Below are 20,856 nucleotides of genomic sequence, written 5' to 3' on the forward strand. Positions count from 1 at the left end.
TTTCTGTAGACCTTTTTAAAATACAGGAAACTTAAATCATGCTTTATATTTATTATAACAGAGTACGTGAGGCTGCAGGCAGGAAAAAGGAACCTGAAGACATCATTTGGTGGTTTCAGCCGTTTACACTGTGGAGGTTTGGATGCGTGCACAGACTGTCTGGTTTCTGTTTGTTAGCATCTCAAAGCTAACTACTCAACAGACCACAGACGGACATCCAGCTTAGACACCCTTAGACTTTAAACAACACTCTTTAAAGACTTTGGATGCACTAAACAGAACTCAGACACTGTTAAAGCTTCTAAACATGTTAAAAACCCCTACAAGGCTATATACACCTTTACAGATTCTACAGGCTTTTAAAAATACTCAAACCGGCATTAAACAATATTAAAGGATTCTGTACCATTAACAGAGTTAAAGACGCAGCAAAAGACAAAACAAAGAAGAAGACCCAGAGGGTTGGCATCTACTTTCAGCAACATTTCTAAAGCTTCTTCTTCCTGATTGTCACTGAAGACCTTTTAATGACCCATATGCAGGAGGCAGATAAATGCCAGCAGCCAGGTCTCACAGGGGCAGCCAAACAGGTTTTCCTCCTCTCCTCAGCAGCCATTAAAAGACGCCGCCTAAAGCGATGCGGGTCAAAAATGTTTATCTGAGGCCCATTCGAGGCATCAGCAGTCGGCTTACAGTGAAAATAATATGTGTGTTATTATCCCTGCATCCATATTCAGTAAGCAAACATGCAAACAACCAGGAAATCAGCACTAAACACCCAAATACTCGTGTATTTTGCAGGTTTAAGCCTGTTTTTAAGTCACTTGGATTAAGAAAGAGCCTGCATCTGTTACTCTGTTTGGGACCTCACTTCTCTGGTTCTGTTAGCTGCTAAAGGTTGTGGTCTAATAATCAAACAAACAGATGGTTGTTAGCATGTACGAGGATCGCTTCATGCAGGATTTTACTGCAACCATCCCAACACGCTGCAGTTCTCATGCCACAAACTCTTCAGGCGATGTTCGACTCTGTGCCTCTAAATCATATCATCGGCACCAACGCTGGTATAAAACTTGGAGTGATATTATAGCGTCATGTTGTCATGTTTAAGTTCCCTAATGTGTGCAACAGCAAGACAAGCCCAGACATGTCTGAGAGCGAGAGCAGCCTGTGATGATGATGATTTAGTACCTAAAGCAGGAGCTACTTCAACACCCTCCCAAAAACCCAGCACACACCATCGAGCAGATGCTGCAAATCACATGTAAACACAGGGCCAGCGTCGCAGATACCAGGACGCATATCTATAAAGGCAAGTTATGTATAAGTAATATAAGTATATATTAAGGATCCTGTCGTGCTTGGATCGATCCAATACCTATACCAGCATTGGTATCGATATGACCGATATTTGCATTGCTCCTCTATCATCGATAACACGCCGCTTCCAACAGAGAAGACGCGAGCAGCCGGCGACGTGTGACCCAAATCTGGACAAATGACCATCGAGCGTCGCTACCTGGATGGAATGACTGATGATGCAGTTACATCGGTGAAACAGCAGCACTTCAAAGAGCTCGACCAACATTCAAGATCCCAGTTAGGAAATGTGACAACATCGTGCCTGACGAGTTAGTTACTGTTAAACTCCAGTGCTAACGCCTCGTCACTGTCTGTAAAGTCGCTGCTTTTACATTTACAGACGCTGCTGCAGAGATGCAAGCATCACTGGTAGGATGATCTTAAATGCTTTAGAAATATTGTGACATAACTCATATTGCCCACTCCTGCTGTAAATCAAAATAATGTTTGGCAATTTCATGTCATTCACCCACACAAGGCGGGCAGTTCGGGCTTCAGTGTTTTCCCTGCACATCTGGACCCGCTCTGCCTCCAGAGCCAAAAACGCTTCAACAGTTATTTTTACATTTCAAACTAACGTCTGACACAACGACTCTGAAAACCTCACATCACATTTCATCTTAAGGGAATTCTAAGGACTCTAAAGACCACTTAGATTAAATTATTATTGTTGTGATGTTAAATCTCCTCTTTATTATTTCTGCATTGGTCATCAATGACCAAACACGACAGGGGTGAGTAAACGCACATATGAGCTGAACATGACACAGAGCGTCGTTAAAGAGCTCACACACCGTTTTTACTGAATAAAACAAACTGGTCCAGGTAACTGTGCTCGCTTTTAGCCTCTTGCTTCTCCTACAGTGTCGGCCTCGTGTTTGAGATTTTCATATAAACAAACACCCTGAGAGTCTGTGCTGCAACGAACCTGGAGGACGTCTACTGAATCACGCCACAGATGAATGTGCCTCATGATTGGGCTGTTCCAGTAATGGTTTTATATACAGGTGATTAAACTGTTCCCAGTATGAGCTGCCAGATGTGGTTGGATGTTAGATCCTGCAGTTTAACAGAAACCGTGAGTTAAAAATCAAGCCCCCCCCCCAAATGTAAAATGAGTTTGACACACCTGGATTAGAGGATGGCTTCAATGTTTCACACAGTGCTGGGCAGGTGGATGTGCAGGTGTTTAGTTTTTTATTAGACAAAGGTGTGAATGACATCACATTAAAGGTGCTCAGGAATAAGCTGCCTCTCCGGGAACTCTTTCGTCCTGCTGTTGCACTACAGCAGCACTTTTTTAAGCTGATTTAAAATCTGTGATGTCTGATAAACAGATTATTGGAAAGATTACTCCCATGTCCGCGCATTTTAAAAATAGGAAATGGCCTTAGTTTAAATTTAAAGTATTTTAAACAAGTACTTTAAGATTTTTTTAAGGAGGTACAAGAAAATAAAAGTGACTCTTTCATGCTGCCTTATAAAACCTCTCAGATTGCAAAGACATAAAAGCCGCGATAGTTAATCGATTAGTCGATCCGTGAACTGTATTGATTATGAGCTGCAGACACGTGAACGATTAAAAGCGAGAAACATGGCGGAATAAACAAGAGACAGAACTAAGATCAAAACCATCTTAAAACACGCCGAAGCAGCCTGGAAACCTGGAGCTCACAGGTGGCTTTACCTGACTGCTCAGGTGGGTCAAAAATCAGAGTTTAAAGCAGGTAAACATACAGAAACACGGCTGCTTAGCCCACGATGCTAACCAGGTTAACAACATTGAAGGTCAGCAACGAAAAGCGCCGTAAAAAAACTTTGACAACAAACTTTAACCAGTTTTTCTTCTTCGTTTCAGCACCTTAAACCCGCTCAGAGCTAACTCGGAGCTAGCAGCGCTAACAGGAATGCGGCTAACCGAGCTGGAAACAAATTCTCCCGAAACAAACTTCACCAAACGCCCCCGAAAACACCCCTACACCCCAAAATAGTCCGAATCTAAGGTTTAAATAAAGCCCCTGTGAGTTTAAAGCGATAATCTGTCACTTTTTAAATCAAAAACGAGCCAAATTTCTGCTGCAGCAAAACTACAGCCAACTTTTTTTTTTCCACGACAGCAGTTAGAGAAGGAGGGGATGCGTCTATCTGCTGGCACAGAAATAAAATCTGTACACGGATAAAATTTAATTCTCATTTTTTAACTTACATCCACAGTTAAACACACTAAAATTATTTTACACCCACCCACACACAGGTCTACTTAAAGCTGCTTCACTGAAAAATAAAAATCCTAAGGGAGTGCGTGTACTCCAGTAAATAGACGACGCTCAGAAGTCGGGCTCAGACCCGCAGTCTGGACTGAAGTTTGGGATCGTTTGACTCACCTTTCTTCCTGTGTCTTTACTGTCTCCTGGATGTTCGAACCTTTTCCCCCGCGTTACTTCATCCTGTAAGTCCTGTTCGAGCTCGCGCCAGCCTCCGTTATCCCGCACAGAAATCTATATTTCCAGACGTTTTTCGTTGGCGTCCCCCGCTCCGTGCGCTCCGCTCGCCTCTGCGGGTTTGCGCTGCTGTTGGACAGAAAAGCAAATACCAGGCAGAGATCGTCTCCTACTCTCGCGATGACTCACTGTGCAGCACGAAACACCCAGCCGAACTTCCGGTCGGATCGAGGGGTGTGTGGGAAATTTGCACGCGCTCACTGTTTCACCTCTCAGGTAACTTCAGAGGACCTGAGGTTTTGAGTGGCCCAGGTGTGAGGCTTTCGCGTTCTTCTATTTTCACTCCTTAAAAAAACCCAAACAATTATTTTTCTATTTTCTTCCTTTTTCTCCTTGTCCAGCATTATTTGCATCCTGTGTACCTGAATGACCTGCAAGTTAGAACATGTTTGTAGTATGAAGGATTCATTAATAAGTGCAATGTTATGTGTGCAATTGAACTGAATTTCCTGGAGGAACCCACCCGATGGATTAATAAAGTTTTATCCAATCCAATCTAATCCAGTACTAGGAAGTGTATTACCACCCTCACTGTACAGTGGTTTGTATACAGTAAATACTATGATTTCTACATTCCTTCCTTTATTTCTATTTTCCTTTTTTTTATTTGCTTTGTCTATATCTTGTAAAAAGTGTAACTTGACCTGGAGGGCTCTGCACAATAATTCCAGTGTGCATGGACTGTTGGTCCTGTGCACAAATTGCAAATAAAAACCTTCAATCTAGAAATAGAATTACCTGGTCCTGATCATCAGAATCAGAAGACTTTATTTATCCCCAAGGGGCCAATTAACCAACAACAGAGCAGCACAATGCTGAAGACAAGGACAATAAGAACAGGCAAAAAGAGTGAGATAATAAATAAATAAAAGTATATGGACAAATAAATGAGTGCCTCAGTGGTTGTGATTTGGCTTATCTTAATGAACTATGACATAAATCATCACGCTCGTTGAGTCTCAATGATTCAGCAAAATAAAAAATAAAGAAAGTATAAATGCTGAGCTTCAACATTGCAAATAATAATAATAATACTATTATATGAGGTATATGTAATACTGATTCAAATGCTAATTTAAAACAATAAATAAAATGTTATTAATTCAAAACATGGTATTTGATTATATAAATGTATGTTTGGGCTTTGACATATTTTCTTTTTCTATCTTTACAAAAACACATAAATACACAATCCTCCGAGTCAGCATCGTATCTGAGGTTTTTTATACATCTGGAAAGTTGATTTAAAAAATAATTTATAAACTTACTTTATATTTTTAGCCACTGGCAATCTGGGGCTTTAACAAAAATAACTGCCTAGAAAGTCAGTGATGTAGTCTAAGAGCTGTTTTTGGTGGCAGAGTGAGACCTCTTGCCTTCTTCACTCCTCTCTGAGTCCAATCTCTGCTGCTCAAAAACCCGCAGGCTTTTATTTTGAAATGCAATCAGGAGAGGGTACTAGCTCCATCTGGTGGCTCCAAAATGAACAGCATTATCATCGCTCAACAAGAACGACGATCGTTATCATGATGACGATGGTCAGATGATGAGGATGATGTGTGGGTGTGACAGTCATGTTTTTCGGTTGGAGTTACAGAAAACTGATGACAGATAAAAATGAAAGAGATTTGTTCCTCTGAATATTTGCTGCCTCCAAACCATCAACGTGTCTTTTAGACCCCATTCCTACAAAACTGCTCAAAGAAGTCTTGCCATTAATTAATGCTTCGATCTTAAATATGATCAACCTATCTCTAATAATCAGCTGTGTACCACAGGCCTTCAAGCTGGCTGTAGTTAAACCTTTACTCAAAAAGCCATCTCTAGACCCAGCAGTCTTAGCTAATTATAGGCCAATCTCCAACCTTCCTTTATATCAAACATCCTTGAAAGAGTAGTTGTCAAACAGCTAACAGATCATCTGCAGCGGAATGGCTTATTTGAAGAGTTTCAGTCAGGTTTCAGAGCTCATCACAGCACAGAAACAGCTTTAGTGAAGGTTACAAATGATCTTCTTATGGCCTCTGACAGTGGACTCATCTCTGTGCTTGTCCTGCTAGACCTCAGTGCAGCGTTCGATACTGTCGACCATAATATCCTATTAGAGCGATTAGAACATGCTGTAGGTATTACAGGTACTGTGCTGCAGTGGTTTGTATCATATCTATCTAATAGACTCCAGTTTGTGCATGTAAATGGAGAGTCCTCTTCACACACTGAGGTTAATTATGGAGTTCCACAGGGTTCAGTGCTAGGACCAGTTCTGTTTACATTATACATGCTTCCCTTAGGCAGCATCATTAGAAGACATAGCATACATTTACACTGCTATGCTGATGACACCCAGCTCTATCTGTCCATGAAGCCAGATAACACACACCAATGAGTTAAACTGCAGGAATGTCTTAAAGACATAAAGACCTGGATGGCCGCTAACTTTCTGCTTCTTAATTCAGATCAAACTGAGGTTATTGTACTCGGCCCTGAAAATCTTAGAAATATGGTATCTAAGCAGATTCTTCCTCTGGATGGCATTACCTTGGTCTCCAGTAACGCTGTGAGGAACCTTGGAGTCATTTTTGATGTCCTTCAACGCACATATTAAAGAAATATGTAAGACTGCTTTCTTCCATTTGTGCAACATCTCTAAAGTTAGAAATATCCTGTCTCAGAGTGACGCTGAAAAACTAGTTCATGCATTTATTACTTCCAGGCTGGACGACTGTAATTCATTATTATCAGGATGTCCAAAAAACTCACTGAAAAGCCTTCAGCTAATCCAAAATGCTGCAGCAAGAGTCCTGACAGGGACTAGAAAGAGAGAGCAGATTTCTCCTGGATTAGCTTCCCTTCATTGGCTTCCTGTTAAATCCAGAATTCAAAATCCTGCTCCTCACATACAAGGTCTTAAATAATCAGGCCCCATCTTATCTTAATGACCAGTGAGTAATCAGTAACTAATTACTGATTACTTCCCCAAAAAAGTAATCCTGTTACTTTGCTGATTACTTATTTTCAAAAGTAATTAATTACTTAGTTACTTAGTTACTTTTTAAAAACACGATTTACAACCTGAACAGGTGATAAAGTGATAGATCTTTCAGCCCAATTCTACTTTTTCTGCATAATCCATCATGCAAAATGTAATCAAATGGAAAAGTCTCTTTTTAAAACTTGTTTTATTAGTTTTAATCTTTTAACTTTATGCATCAAGCAAACATTAAATTATATGCACCATTCTTTGACTTGAAGAAATTAGTTTAACATTTAAACCTATTTTCTGCACATTCCAGCACATAAAATAAAATATTTTTTGTGTTTACACTCAGTCTTTCAAATAGATGCAAGTAAAACACAGCAGAAAATAAATAAAATCAAAGACTAGCGGTCCTGTTGCTCTATTTTCACCTGTAAAGCAGGAGTGGGTTAGGCGGAGGTTTACCCTGGTGCAGGTGAGCCGCAGCGGTCAGTGGAAGAATCCGCGAGTTTCTCTGTGAATTTCCCATTACGTCCTTGCGCACTCGGTGCTTGTTTAGGGGTTTTTTCGGTGCAAAAAGAAGTTTTCTTCCCACCCACAGCAGACACTAATGTTTTTGTCACTTTTTATGGAATCAAACTCAAAGTAAGGTCAGTACTTCCACGCTTTAAACGCTGCACGCTCATACTCTCTCTGCACTTGATATATGATCCATTGATGATCTGCACACAGCTGTTGTCACGAACGTCGCGCTCGCTTACGTCACTGTCATGAGACATTCTCGCAAAAAAATCACGGTTTTAGTAACGCAGTAACGCAGCGTTCCTACGGGAAAGTAACGGTAATCTAATTACCGTTTTTGCAACAGTAATCCCTTACTTTACTCGTTACTTGAAAAAAGTAATCAGATAAAGTAATCAGATTACAGTAACGCGTTACAAGTAACAAGTAACGCGTTACAAGTAACGCGTTACTCCCCATCTCTGTTAATGACCTTGTAGTACCATATCACCCTATTAGAGCACTTCGCTCTCACACTGCAGGCCTACTTGTTGTTCCTAGAGTATTTAAAAGTAGAATGGGAGGCAGAGCCTTCAGTTTTCAGGCCCCTCTTCTGTGGAACCAGCTTCCAGTTTGGATTCGGGAGACAGAAACTATCTCTACTTTTAAGATTAGGCTTCAAACTTTCCTTTTTGCTAAAGCATGTAGTTAGGGCTGGACCAGGTGACCCTGAATCCTCCCTTAGTTATGCTGCAATAGACGTAGGCTGCCGGGGATTCCCATGATGCATTGGGTGTTTCCTTTCCAGTCACCTTTCTCACTCACTATGTGTTAACAGACCTCTCTGCACTGAATCATATCTGTTATTAACCTCTGTCTCTCTTCCACAGCATGTCTTTATCCTGTCTTCCTTCTCTCACCCCAACCAATCACAGCAGATGGCCGCCCCTCCCTGAGCCTGGTTCTGCTGGAGGTTTCTTCCTGTTAAAAGGGAGTTTTTCCTTCCCACTGTCGCCAAAGTGCTTGCTCATAGGGGGTCACATGATTGTTGGGTTTTTCTCTGTATGTATTATTGTAGGATCTACTGTACAATATAAAGACTTTGAGGCAACTGTTGTTGTGATTTGGCGCTGTATAAATAAAACTGAATTGAATTAAATTCCTAGTTTATTCTCAAAATGTAGAAACATTCTGTAACACCTGCCAGATTTCATATGTTTTAATTTATTTTTTCAGTTTTAGCTTAAAATTGTTGATTTGTGATTGCACATTCAGGAGCTCAATATATTTTTATTTTCTTGCTTCTTAAACAAATCTCCATATCAGAAAAATGAATCAATTAGACGTTTCCAGAAGATGCTTCCAGGTGTTTGAAGTGCTCAGTTTATTCAACCTGCAACACAAAAACTCTTCAAATGTTCAAAACCTGTTAAACAAAAAGTAAAGCAGAGTTCTTCACTCACAGTATGACATCATTACTTAGAAACACTTAAAAATAACGGTGAACAGACGTGTTAGCTTGTCTTTTTTTCACAAACTGATCCTGACATGCCGCATGCACACATTCATCCTCAGAAAAACACACAAACTGTATAAAAGTACAATTCAGAGTAAAAACTGTACACCGGCACACAAACTGGTCAGTGTGCCAGTCAGACCGAGCAGAGGTGGATTTCAGCAAAGGCACGGTTCTCCGCAGGGAGATGAACACTTTCATTTAAATCACAGAATAAAACTAAAGTTTAAATCAAAGAATCAGAGGCTCCGTTCACACTACTCAACAACCAAAGTTTATAAGCTGTGCTCAACCCAAAAGCTTACTTATTTGCAGTTCCTCTACTGGTCACTAGGTGTAACTAAAACACCTCACCTGTACTAGCAAATTAGAGATGAAAAACTCACATTTTTCTCCACAAAACAGTGTAGTACTTTAAAAAAAATCAAATAAAAATTAGTTCCAAGCTCCTCTTGTTCTTTTACCAAACGTTTCACAATTCCGAAAGTTTCTGTTTGCTTAGTTGCAGTTCCTCTAGTGGCCACCTGAGGCTGCTATAACATACGAAGTGTGTTCAGATGCCTTTCATTCTTTTATGTGAGTTTTATTTTATTTTTCAAAAAAGAATCATATTATATTGTTATGGGGGTTAATTACGGTTCCTCTCATGGCCACTAGATGTTCCCAAAACGATTTGTAGTGAAATGCAAAAATAAAATTACATTTGAAAAAATTACAACAAAACCCCCCATTATAGTCATTTTTTAAATTCATCTCTTAGAAACTTATCACAAAGTCTTTTCTGTTTATAGAATGATTTAATATAATGAAAGTTCCATTTGCTCAATTGCACTTCCTCTAATCACCACCAGAGGCCACTAAAACACCACAGCAGTGTTAAATCGTTTTGGGAAGTAAACAAAGTCCGATGATTTTAATTATTTTATATACTCTATTATTCAGTTTGTAACAGTCACAGTGGTGTGGTGTCTCTTTAATGTAACATAAGTCAAGGGGTTATGAGGTCATTAGTGTGCGCCACTAAAATGTAAAATGTAAAAAAGTCTTTATGTGCTTAATGATTAAGTCTTAGCAGAGAACAAGTCAAATTAAAGATCTGAATTAAGTTGTGGTTTGCTGATGTTCCTTTAATGGCCAAGAGAGGCTCCTAAAAAACTGTCTTTGTATTAAAAACGCATGAAAATTAACAGAGAAACGCTTTTAAAAACCTTCACTGAAGTCTGTTTCCCAACTGTAATGATCTAAGTACATATAAGATTATTCTGTGTTTTACAACCATGAGAGCAGCCACATATTTGATGTCACAAAAAAAAGAAAGAAAATACAAAGTCTAATTTTTTTCAGATTTGGGAGGATTCACGGTCTGCAGTGTGGGCGGAGCCATTGTGTTGTTAACAGTCAGACTAAGGTTATCACATTTACAGTGTAGTTAAAACACACACACACATAAATCATCATGAAATCAGTACTCAAACTTAACCACGTGATGCCAAACGCTCTGAAACAAACATGAATCAAATAACTAATCATTTGCACGCAGCACTGACGATATACTAGCGTCTCAATAAAGATCACACTGTCGAATAAATATGAAATTCAAGGTTATTTCTCCCCCCGAAGCACGTGAAGTCGAAGAGCTGCCTCACCTGAGCAGGTTCACCTGAACAAACAAGTCCAAATGCACCTTAGTGCGGCGTGAGAGCAGAAACACACCTGCACTTGGAGCCCAACAGCTTCTGTGGTCAGTTTAACATTTCCAGTTTATCTAGACTCCGTCACTCACACAGTATCTCTGTGCGTTTAGATGCGGTTTTCACATTTAAAACATCTGGAGGTTCACCTGCTCAGGCGGGGCCACAGAAACGTGTCACCTGTCGTGTGTTCATGCCCCCAGAGTCGGAGTAGTGACGACAGGTTTCAACGCCAGAAACACTTTTCAGTCTTTTTTTAGCTCCAATTTGCTGCTGTTTATAGATTTTTCAGCTTCTCTGCAGTCTGTTGTTTCACTTCGTATTGTCTCATAAAAACTTTTATATAATTCTATTTTAGTCCAAAAGGGAAATAAAAATATTAAAGTCGCATTCAAACAGTCAACAGAGGCACATTACCAAAAATAGTCCAAAAAATGGTGAGAACAATATCAGCCATACGGAGTCCAGAGAGTGCCACTAAAAAAAGAAGCACATTTTTTTTTTTTAAAAATGTTTAATTATAATAAATTTGTAATTTCATTGATATAAAATAATTCACAAGTTAACTTGAAATTTTATTTGAAACACTACAAACCAAGCCAAAAAAAGTACTAATAAAACTTTATAATAATTTTTATTTCTAACATTTTTTCTCATAAAAATAATAACTTTATCAAAATAATTAAAAAAAACTCTCTTAACCCTCTTAACCCTAAATATCCCACTACTTTAACCCTGTGTTTAAGAGAAAAATAAACATACTTCAAACACTCTGTTTTTGATATTTATTAGAAAGAATTTCTTCCTCATATTATAATATTATTATTTAGACTTACTTAAATATCTATTTAATCCTTATTGCATAGCTTAGCCAGTTTAATATTTTTGTTGTTATAAGTTTGATTATTATTATTAAACACTAAAAAATATAATATTTAATTTGGCACCTTGCAGACTCCCTACAGTCACCTGTATTTCTGCAGCTCAGCAGTCTCACACACACACACACACTTTTTCTGGTAGAAAAATAAACCACAGTACGTGATGCGACGGGTCGGATGGATCTGAAGCAGAATCATCAGGCAGCAGAAATTTGAAATTTGCACAAAAAAAAGAAAAAAACCCAGCGTTTCCACACGTGTTGGTGGCGTGATGAGGCGTGATCCGGTGGGTTTACACGTTGATGGCGTGAGCGTGCTTCTTGCACAGAGGTTTATCTTTCTTTGAGTAGAAGGGCTGACCCTCGAGGTTCACGTGGCAGACCTGCAGACGAGAAAACCGGGGTGAAAAACTTCAAACTGACCTCTGCTCCCCTGCATCGAAGATTTAACCGGACGCCCTCAGACCCAGCTGCTCGTGGTCCTTACCGCACAAACGAAGCAGGTATCGTGCCAGGTGTGACCCAGAGCCTCGATGAACTTATCGCCAGCTTCCACTGGGAAGTCGCAGCCATGACACTTAGTGCTGAACAGCGCGATGTAATCTGAGCGACACAGAGATAGGAAGTGTTGAAGATGGCAGCCGTGAGTCCAAAAACAGTGAATCATGAAGTACGTAATCCCTGTTAATCTGTTTCACACACTTTGTTCTACTCTCGGATCTTTTTGATGTCACACAGGGCACACAGAAGCTCCACACACTTGTTGTTTGTGGGGGCAGGGCCAATCAAAAGAAAGAAGAGTTAAAATTGAGGGGCTGCACTGAGACTCTGATTAGCAGTTCCTTCTCTGAGCGTGATGCATGTGACAGTTTTTTGCGTCTGCCTGATGTCTGTGCAGCTTTTCTCGCAGCTGTGATGAAGGCGTGGTGTCGGCATACCTTTCTCGCAGTACGGCTCTCCGTCCTCCATGTGGAAGAGGCTGTTTCCAAAGGCTTTCCCACAGGCTGCGCACACAAAGCAGGTGGTGTGCCATGTTTGCCGTAGGGCGTGCATCACTTCCTGCGACATACAGCGTGACAAGATTTAATAAGGTCTAATCAGCCTCTAGTGTCACATACGGGTGGCATTTCAGTGCAAAACTTATGGTTTTATAACATTAAATAAAGGAAAATAAAATCAGAAATGGTGTGTGAAAATTCCTTACCCCCATGATCTTGGTGTTGCAGCGAGCGCAGGTCGGGGCGAAAAACTCCTCGTAGCAGTTCTCACAGTACACGTTGTTCTGTTCCTCCACGAAGCTGACGTCGGCCAGAGACATGTGGCAGTAGTGACAGTTAAACTCCTCGGGGTGCCAGGACCGGCCGAGGGCCACCAGGAATGGACCCCTGCAACAACAGCAGCAGCATTTTAAGTAATTTGATTTTAATTTGCCCTTAAAGTGACATCGTTTCATTAACGTCACTCGTTTTAACCCAAAGGAGGAACCTCAGGAGCAAAATAATAAAGCACCAACAGCTGCAGTTCCTCTGATCTCCACTTGAGGCTCCAGAAGCGTGTCAGTGCGTTACCTGATGACGCTGTTGCAGGCCCCGCATAGAGGCGTGCGACTGCTGGCTGCAAACCTCTCCGCTCTTTGGGCCACGCCTCTGGCCACAGGTGGAAAGGGGGCGGGGCTAGAGGTCATGGGGCCAGGGCTGGGGGTGATGGGGGAGGGGCTGGGAGCTGCATGCCCAGCAGGGGAGGGGTTAGGGATGTACGCTGGTGGGGGAGGGGCAGCCTGGGGCAGTGGCTGCACCTTGATGGTGCTGGAGGTGGTCTTGCCGGGGTCGAACTTATCAGCGAAGTTTGAGTCGGTCACCCACGGGGGTCTGTTGGAGGATGCTGGAGCAGCCAGAAGCGGGGCCGGGGCGGCGGCTGGAGGGCGGGGCTGCGGTTGCACTGCAGCTGGAGCCATAGGTGGTGCTGTGGGTGGAAGAAGTATAAATATGTGTATATAAGTGTATATAAATATTATATGTGCAAGTTAATATAAACAAAACAGAAACTCACCTGGCTGTGAAGGGTAGATGCAGGCAGTACTGACTACCTTAGGGGGGGCGGAGCCAACAGGGATCTGAATTGAGCTCTGTTGAGTGGGTGGAGCCTGCTGTGTGGGTGGTTGTTGGTACTGCTGTGGCATTGGTTGATACCGCTGTGGGGGCAGAGCTTGTGGAGCTTGCTGCATAGGTGCATGTTTGTATTGCTGTGGTATTGGCTGGTACTGCTGTGGGTGTGGAACTTGTGGCGCCGGCTGCATGGTAGGAGGTGCACCGTACTGGCTGGAGAGGGAAAGAAATGTCATTAATATCTATTTAGAATGATTTCCAAATGGTTCCGTCATCAGGTTCAGTTTTGTACTTGGGGGCTCGTCCGGGATTTTTAGTCATAGTGAGCCTCAAGTAGTTAGCCTCAGTGGTAGTTATGGTATTAACTACTTCAGGTTGTACTCAAAAAAACTTTAACTAAGCTAAGCATGTTTCGAACCACAAGCTAAGTTAGTCATCAACACTGACTCAAATTGTAATCTCATCAATGGGTGTAAAGATCCTGAAAGATGAGTTTTTCATTGTTGTGTCTGACTTTTAGGCTGTAACACTGTGTTATTAAGAATTTAATGCTTTCTTCTAGCAGTTTCCATCTAATATATGTGGAATTTACTAGATTTACTTTGATAAATATTCCAACATTGAATGAAGTTTTAGCTGATATTATTGATGTCTTTGACATGCTTACATGTTCATGCATTTCATTAGCTATATCAGATATTTAAGATAAAGATAAAGTTTTGCTGTTGTTACACACACAGTAGAGCTGGTTACATAGGAAATCTTCTGCAGAGCTTAGATTCAAATAAATACTATATACATGTAGTATTTATATTATGTAGTCATTTATCCATGTGATTAGAGTGGATCAGAAACGCTTTTAAAAACTTTTTAAAAATTAATAGCTCCATCAGTGGAGCTATTAATTTGAACTGCATTTCAACAATCAATTTAATTTCTAGCAAGCTTTTCTAGAGCACATTTAACTATTTTCACTTTTTCTATATATTTATGAATTTTCAGCTAAAAAATGACCCATAACGTTGAACTCTTTCAGCAGTTTTGTTGATTTTAGTGTTAACCATGTGCTTTTCGGGTTTAGGTAACTGTTTCTGCTGGTTTTAAATTTCTCTCTAAACTGTTTAACTAACCTTTCTTCTATTTTTTGTGAATATGGCGGTTAGGGTTAGTCTAGGCTTCCAAGCATCCCCTGAGGTGCAGATACTCACTGTTTTTAAACAGAAACCTCTACAGACCACATTCAGGTTTGGTTTGCATCCTGGACTGAGTCAAAAATGCTCTTAAACTTGTTCTAACTGTGAATCGTCATCTGAATATAGATAAGTTGCAGTAAACAGTGATTACAGCCAGGCTGCTGCACTGTTTTATGAATCACAAATTTAATTTGTGAGCCAAAAGTTGGGCTTTGGAGTGATTCGAATGTTTATGATGTGTTTACACTCTCTGGATGTGTCAATATAATATTGTCACAGACAACAAGCATATAGAAACTAGCATCAACAGCTTGTTTCAGAGAAAGAATAAAATGTTGAGCAGGACAGAAGCACAAAGGGTCCTCTTTCAAGAAGTGTTGACAGGTTTTGGGGTGTAAACCTGCAGTTTTTCTTTCTGGGGTATCAGTCTCAGGTCTGGGTGTTTAGCAGCAGCTTAGCTGTATCAGACTTACCTGATGTTGAAGCTAAAATACGTAAACAAGGTTAGTGTTAGGGTAGAGGGCTTCAAACCAAACTGAATTCAGCTTTATTAACAAACAGCAACAAAAGCTTTAACGTCCCTCCTTCAGAGGGCGTTAGCAGAGACTCAGCCTGTTATTCAGCTGATGAAACGATGGTGAGGTTACTGACTGTTACTCAGGTGTTACATGATCCTGACAGAACTGCCAGAGTTATGGGTTCAAACACCACCCGTGCACAAAATCCTAACAATCCACTTGTGCGCCGCCAGGAGTTTTAGCTGAAGAAGCCCCCGTTTAAAAGCAGCTGCTGTGTTACTGAGTGCTGTGAAGCCCACGGCCGCGAGCGCACCTGCCCGCAGGGGTTTGTACCTGGAGACTGCAGCTCTGTACTGGAGGCCGAAACCAGCGGCAGGCTGTCTCTTTAGGCTGCGGGCATAGAGACAACAGCAGCAGAGGTCATCCAAACTGAGACGCTACGTCCCCATCCTGACCCCCGCTCTCTCCCCCCTGATGTTACTCAGGTGCGACTCGGATTGACCATCAACCTTTTTCTTTCTGTCTAACAAATAATCAATAATCAAATCAGGACCCAAAGACCCAAAAATAAGAAACTCCATCGCCTTCACCAGACCAACAACGCCACAGACAGAAGATCCTTCAGGAAACTGCCAGACAGCTTAAAGACAGCCGACAGGATGACGTCACCTCGCTGCTTTGGTCTCAGAAACATTGGATCAAATGTCAAAAAGGTTTTTTTCTATTCTCCGGTTCTGCAAAAACATTTGTACAAAGCACAGAGATCAAACCAGAGGAAACTCTGACACGATCACTCAGATGTGGTTCCTGAAAGACGGTAATGGCTCTGAAGCGTGACAACTACGTGGATTTAGTTCAGTGTAACTCCAGCAAACGAAAAAAACAACAAAAAGCCGAAAAACAAGCAGATGAAACCCACATGTCAGACTCTCCCTTCAGCACGTGAATGCAACACTGAAACTCTGGGAGCATATATCCTTAAAAAAATCACATCAACACACACCAAAGCTTTGGAGAGCCAAGAGGTGATTATTATTTCCTGCTGAGCAAACAAACCATCTGTCCAGGTTTTTATTTTATTTTACTGAACTCTGTTTTATTCCCCGTGTCCCGTCGTGTGCTGATGTCATGGCTGATCTCAGCTCTTAACCCCTTGATTTTCTTCCTCCTTGCACTCTTTGCAACCTTGTCACTGTGTCTCTTATAATCATCGATGAAGCTGTTTAATCTGCACAGACCTGCATGAAAAGAAGTCAGCGTAAGCCCAGGTGGATTTAAACACTCTGATTATCTCAGTTTTCTACTCTTGGATCTGGATGATGTCATAGAGGGTGGATATTCCTAATATAGTCATCGCAGATGCCAAAGCCACACCCACCAAACTTGGCCTAAACGCAGAGGAGCTAAAACAGCTTGTTTCAGACGCAGGATGAACTGTGACTCATGCAAAGCTGCAGAGCTTCTATTTAACAGATTAGCTCTGCTTTAAAGGAACAGAGAGACATCATAGGACATAAACTTTTATTCTGAGAGTGTTGTCCTGCACACGATAGATTATTTTGATTTGTGAATCATGCAAAGCTACTTCAGAAAGGCTTTTAAAAACCTAATTTATTTGCTTCTACTCAGTTTTTCTTTCCATGGACAGAGGAATAAGACAAAGGATTTTATATTTAGCCAACCAACATGTGTTTGTTAGTCAGAGATAAGCCAGTCAGCACTAGTCATTCTACATTAGAGGTGTACGGACACCAGCTCCTTGTTTCAGGCTGAGGACTTTGCTGCACAAAGCCATTCAGATAAATAAGAAATAATTAAAACTTGCGCCAGAATAAGAACACAGATCCTGAGATAAGCAGAATAAACCACCTTTAACTGATAGATTTTTCCATTTCCCAGCATGATCGGGATCATGAAGCTGGATTTTGCAGTGAAAAATTTCTTTCTGTGTCTTTGCTGCTCTGCTTTGAGGCTTCCAGCTCAGCCCTGTGAGTCTAAGCTGCTTCCTCCTCGATGACTTACAGCTGAAGAGAAAAAAAGCACACAGTCTCTTTATTGGCGGATAAAAGCTTGACCTCTGCTCCTATTGATTCACGGTGAGTCATTGGATGGCGTATGGACTCTGACGAAGGACAGAGGGGAGCCGGAGCTTTGAGGGGGAGGAGGTTGTATTTCAGTCCAAATTGGGGGGGGGGGGGCAGAGATCGATGGTGCATAATGGAGGGTTGATTAAATAAGTGCACAGAGAATAGAAAGCTCCATCCATCAGAGCTGGGACGGGCTGTACGGGTGGGGCGGGGTTGAAAGGTTTGCTCGTCCTCTCGGAGACTCGGCTGTGATGAGATTTCAGACGAGCCGCTGGGGAAACAGGAAGTCATGGAAAACAGACTGAGGGCAGTGACACCTTCAGAGGTCGTCAGCGGACGTTCGGCCCAGCCCTCACCTGCAGCTCACCACACCTGGCTTTGTCTGACAGCGCGGATTCTTAGACTGTCCTCGGCCACATAAAGCCCTGTTTAGGACTTCTGAGCCACCCAAGATTTGAGGTGGTGTAACTGAGATATAAGTAGCCATGTGTCTGCCGTCTGAGGCACCTGATCCCTGAAACCAGCATTAGACCCAAAACTCTTAAACACAGACACTTATTTGCACATGCTAACTCACAGCAGCCTGTTTAAGCTGGGCATGCTCCAAACCTGACAGTCTCAGCTGTTCATGTTTCTGCAGGTGAAATGTGGAGATTTTAACTGCGAGCTGTGAGCTTCACCGCCTGTTTATAATCTGATGTCTGCAGAGTCCTGCAGAGTGTCGAGTACCTGCAGGCTAATCAGCAAAACACATTCAAGTAAAAAAATCTATTTATTTAAATTCTACGAAGCACGGATGATCTGTTTTTATTCTTCTTGTTTTTTCATTTTTAGAAATCACAAATGTAGGAATTCACAGTGTGAAGGAAATACTTTAGTTTGACTGTATGACGTCACACAGGTTGAGAATAAAAAGTCTGCTTTGTCACGTTTGCGGTTTTTGCTTGACTTTCAGTTTTTTCTGCCTCGGCTAAACGTGACAATAAAGAGCTGGAGGATGACTCTCCTCTGCACACTGGTTTTCTCTCTTTAACCAGTCAACACCAGTTACCAGTAATCAATAAAGAAAGGACCAAAGAGGCGGGGAGTCCCTCGTGGTCCCTTGGCAGTAATTGAAACCTTTCAGCACATCTGAGGACTCTTTGGTGTCTGCTCACTTTGATTAGTTCATGCAGTTGAATCAGTCTGGATGGTGAGGTTTGCTTTAACAGAACCCTGTGACCGGCGCTAAAAGAGGTGCCCCACCAATTTTTTAAATGATGTTTCCTCTGAGCAAATACACACACACATTCTCGTTTTGATATCTCAGTGAGGACATCTATTTGACAGAATCCCTAGCTACTCACCTCAACCATCAAAAATGAACCCCAGCCATAACCTAACTGTAACCCTGAGACTAAACCCACACTATGAGCCTCAAAAATGCCTTCAAACCCGTGAGGACGAACACTGTCCCCACAAGGACGTCTAAACAGGTACACACACACACACACACACACACACACAGTCCGGTGTCCCCTCCTGCTGGTCACATGAGCTCATTACACGTGAGCAGATTCAAAAGGCTTCAGACACCAACCAATCACATCGCGTTTACGTATATATCAGAGCCTCAAACAGAGACCGCCTGTGCAGGTGTTCTCATGTCCGGGGCAGATGAGGTCGAGACTACAGGTGAGGGGGTCAGCAGCTGACTACTGGAGCTCTGCTGCCTACCTGCTCCTCTTCACATCCGCCGCCTCCTCTTCAGTGAGCGCTGTAACAGAAACAGAGGAGAGAGGGCGACACTGAGCACCTGATGATCAGATTTAACTTTAAAATCATTCCCACAGGTAATCGTTTATTCTAATTACACACCTTTGTTTGTATGGAAACATACATGAGTCTGTTCTTGCTTTTATTTGCTGTTTTAAATAATTGAGGACAATACGGGGAGGAAGAAGAGGAAGAGGAGGAAGAGGACACTTACAGGACTCGGTGCCGGTCATGTGGGCCAGGACCCGGAAGGACTTGGACTGCACGTTGGTGCTGCGGCGGCTCCATTCGCTCAGCTCCGGGTCCTTCTCTGTGCTCTGGACGGCCTGATAGACCAGCGAGGCGCTGTCCACGAGGCGGTCCATGACTGGGACAGAACTGGGACCACAGACAGGGGGCGCCACGTCGCCCACGACCAAAGCGAGTGAAAAATAAAGAGACAGTGAAGCACGAGCTGTGGGCCCAGCAGTGAACGGAAACAAGTTTTCCCTGCCCAAAGTTTTGACGTCCTTCTCAGTCTGGAATTAAATATCTGATATTTCAAAGGTCACACCAACAAAACGTTACTGAAGGCGTTCGATGGAGCCAAGAGGAAGCCGGACTCGCATGTCTGAGGACGGTTTGTTAGAAAAAGGAACAAACGGAGATAAAACACAGAAAGAGGCTCAGAACATTCAGCTTTGAGTCTCTTTGTGTTTGTGTATCTCACGTGTTTAATTTGTGCATCTTTGTGACTTTATTCCATCTGTTTTTCTGTCTCTTTTTTTTGTCCAGCCCAGGCAGACCTGAGCCTTTCTGCTCATTTCTACTTCCTTATTTATGTTCTTTGTCTTGTCCTGCACCTCGCAGCAGCTCATCCTGTTTGAAACCAGCTGTTCTGCCTGCTTGCTTCTGATTGGCTCTCTGATAAACGGAAACCTCGGCAGGGTTTTTGCAGCTTTGGTCATTTTTCTGAACATCCACCAGTTTGTGCTGTGAAGTCAGTTTCTTCTCTTTCAGGCTGTTTTCAGTCTTTTAATCTTTGTGTGGATGTTCGGGTCTCTTTGTGGTTACAGATGCTAACATTAAAAACTATTAATGACACCATTGTGTTGTTTTCCATCTTTCTGAGGTTTTTTTTAGTAGTTTGAAATGTTTTGTTGTTCTTTAAGCCCCCTCAACCTGCAGTGCACCTTTTGTTTGGCTCCGCCCTGCAGGACAGGACTGCAGCCTGTCGGCTGATTCTGGTGACACGTGTCATGTTTCTGTCTTGTGTTTGATGTTTGATCTTTCAAAGATTTAACACAACTCAGGGGAATCAAAGCTTTTACTGGCTCTCAGTGAAGGACACACGGTGAGGGAGGAGGAGGATATCATACTGGACTGTAATTGGTTTTCCAGAGATGCCCCCTCCTGTATGGATGAGTAGTTTTATTCAGGCTTACATTTCAATAAGAGCGGCTTTATCGGGGTCTAAAATTAGAGAGGCTGAAATAAAGAATGGGCATGGAGACCTTTGGAGGGGGACAGTAAACAGTGACAGCGCTACATCTCAGAGGAAGAGCAGGCGAGGAAGACACCACCAAAAACACTTCAGCACCACAGCAGTAACATGACTTTATCAGCAGTTTCTGACAAATCAGTGCGACTCTGAGCTGGAAATGCTCCCACAGCACACCCGAGGCTTCAGCCACACAACACACGACGCACAAAAAAAAGGATCCCAGAGCAGCCCGAACCAAAAATTCTGCTTTCTGATATCACGGAAACCTTAGCAGTTCCTCAAAGCCA

General features: G+C 42.1%; 2 protein-coding genes across 6 annotated transcripts in view; both read right to left on the bottom strand.

The window, feature by feature from the left end:
* Positions 1-3,962, bottom strand: part of LOC146375412 (bone morphogenetic protein receptor type-1A-like) — a 40,937-nt gene extending 36,975 nt beyond the window's left edge. The window contains exon 1 of one of the 2 annotated variants that reach the window (XM_084949517.1): positions 3,747-3,962. The gene's annotated coding sequence lies outside the window, so the exon portion shown is untranslated. The remainder of the gene's footprint in view (positions 1-3,746) is intronic. The other variant, XM_084949525.1, reaches the window with a different exon arrangement.
* Positions 3,963-8,687: 4,725 nt separating this feature from the next.
* Positions 8,688-20,856, bottom strand: part of LOC146375413 (LIM domain-binding protein 3-like) — a 36,167-nt gene continuing 23,998 nt past the window's right edge. For 3 of the 4 annotated variants that reach the window (XM_084948492.1, XM_084948493.1, XM_084948495.1), the window contains 9 exons: positions 19,301-19,464; positions 19,048-19,087; positions 15,578-15,634; positions 13,478-13,746; positions 12,997-13,390; positions 12,633-12,813; positions 12,367-12,487; positions 11,916-12,031; positions 8,688-11,811 (listed from right to left, as the gene is read on the bottom strand). In XM_084948492.1, coding sequence (XP_084804618.1) covers positions 11,722-11,811; positions 11,916-12,031; positions 12,367-12,487; positions 12,633-12,813; positions 12,997-13,390; positions 13,478-13,746; positions 15,578-15,634; positions 19,048-19,087; positions 19,301-19,464 — 1,432 coding nt within the window. In that variant the 3' untranslated portion in view covers positions 8,688-11,721. The remainder of the gene's footprint in view (positions 11,812-11,915; positions 12,032-12,366; positions 12,488-12,632; positions 12,814-12,996; positions 13,391-13,477; positions 13,747-15,577; positions 15,635-19,047; positions 19,088-19,300; positions 19,465-20,856) is intronic. The other variant, XM_084948494.1, reaches the window with a different exon arrangement.

This window comes from Perissodus microlepis, chromosome 13 (assembly GCF_051167445.1).
Source record: "Perissodus microlepis isolate ML-2025 ecotype Zambia chromosome 13, ASM5116744v1, whole genome shotgun sequence".
Classification (NCBI taxonomy): domain Eukaryota; kingdom Metazoa; phylum Chordata; class Actinopteri; order Cichliformes; family Cichlidae; genus Perissodus; species Perissodus microlepis.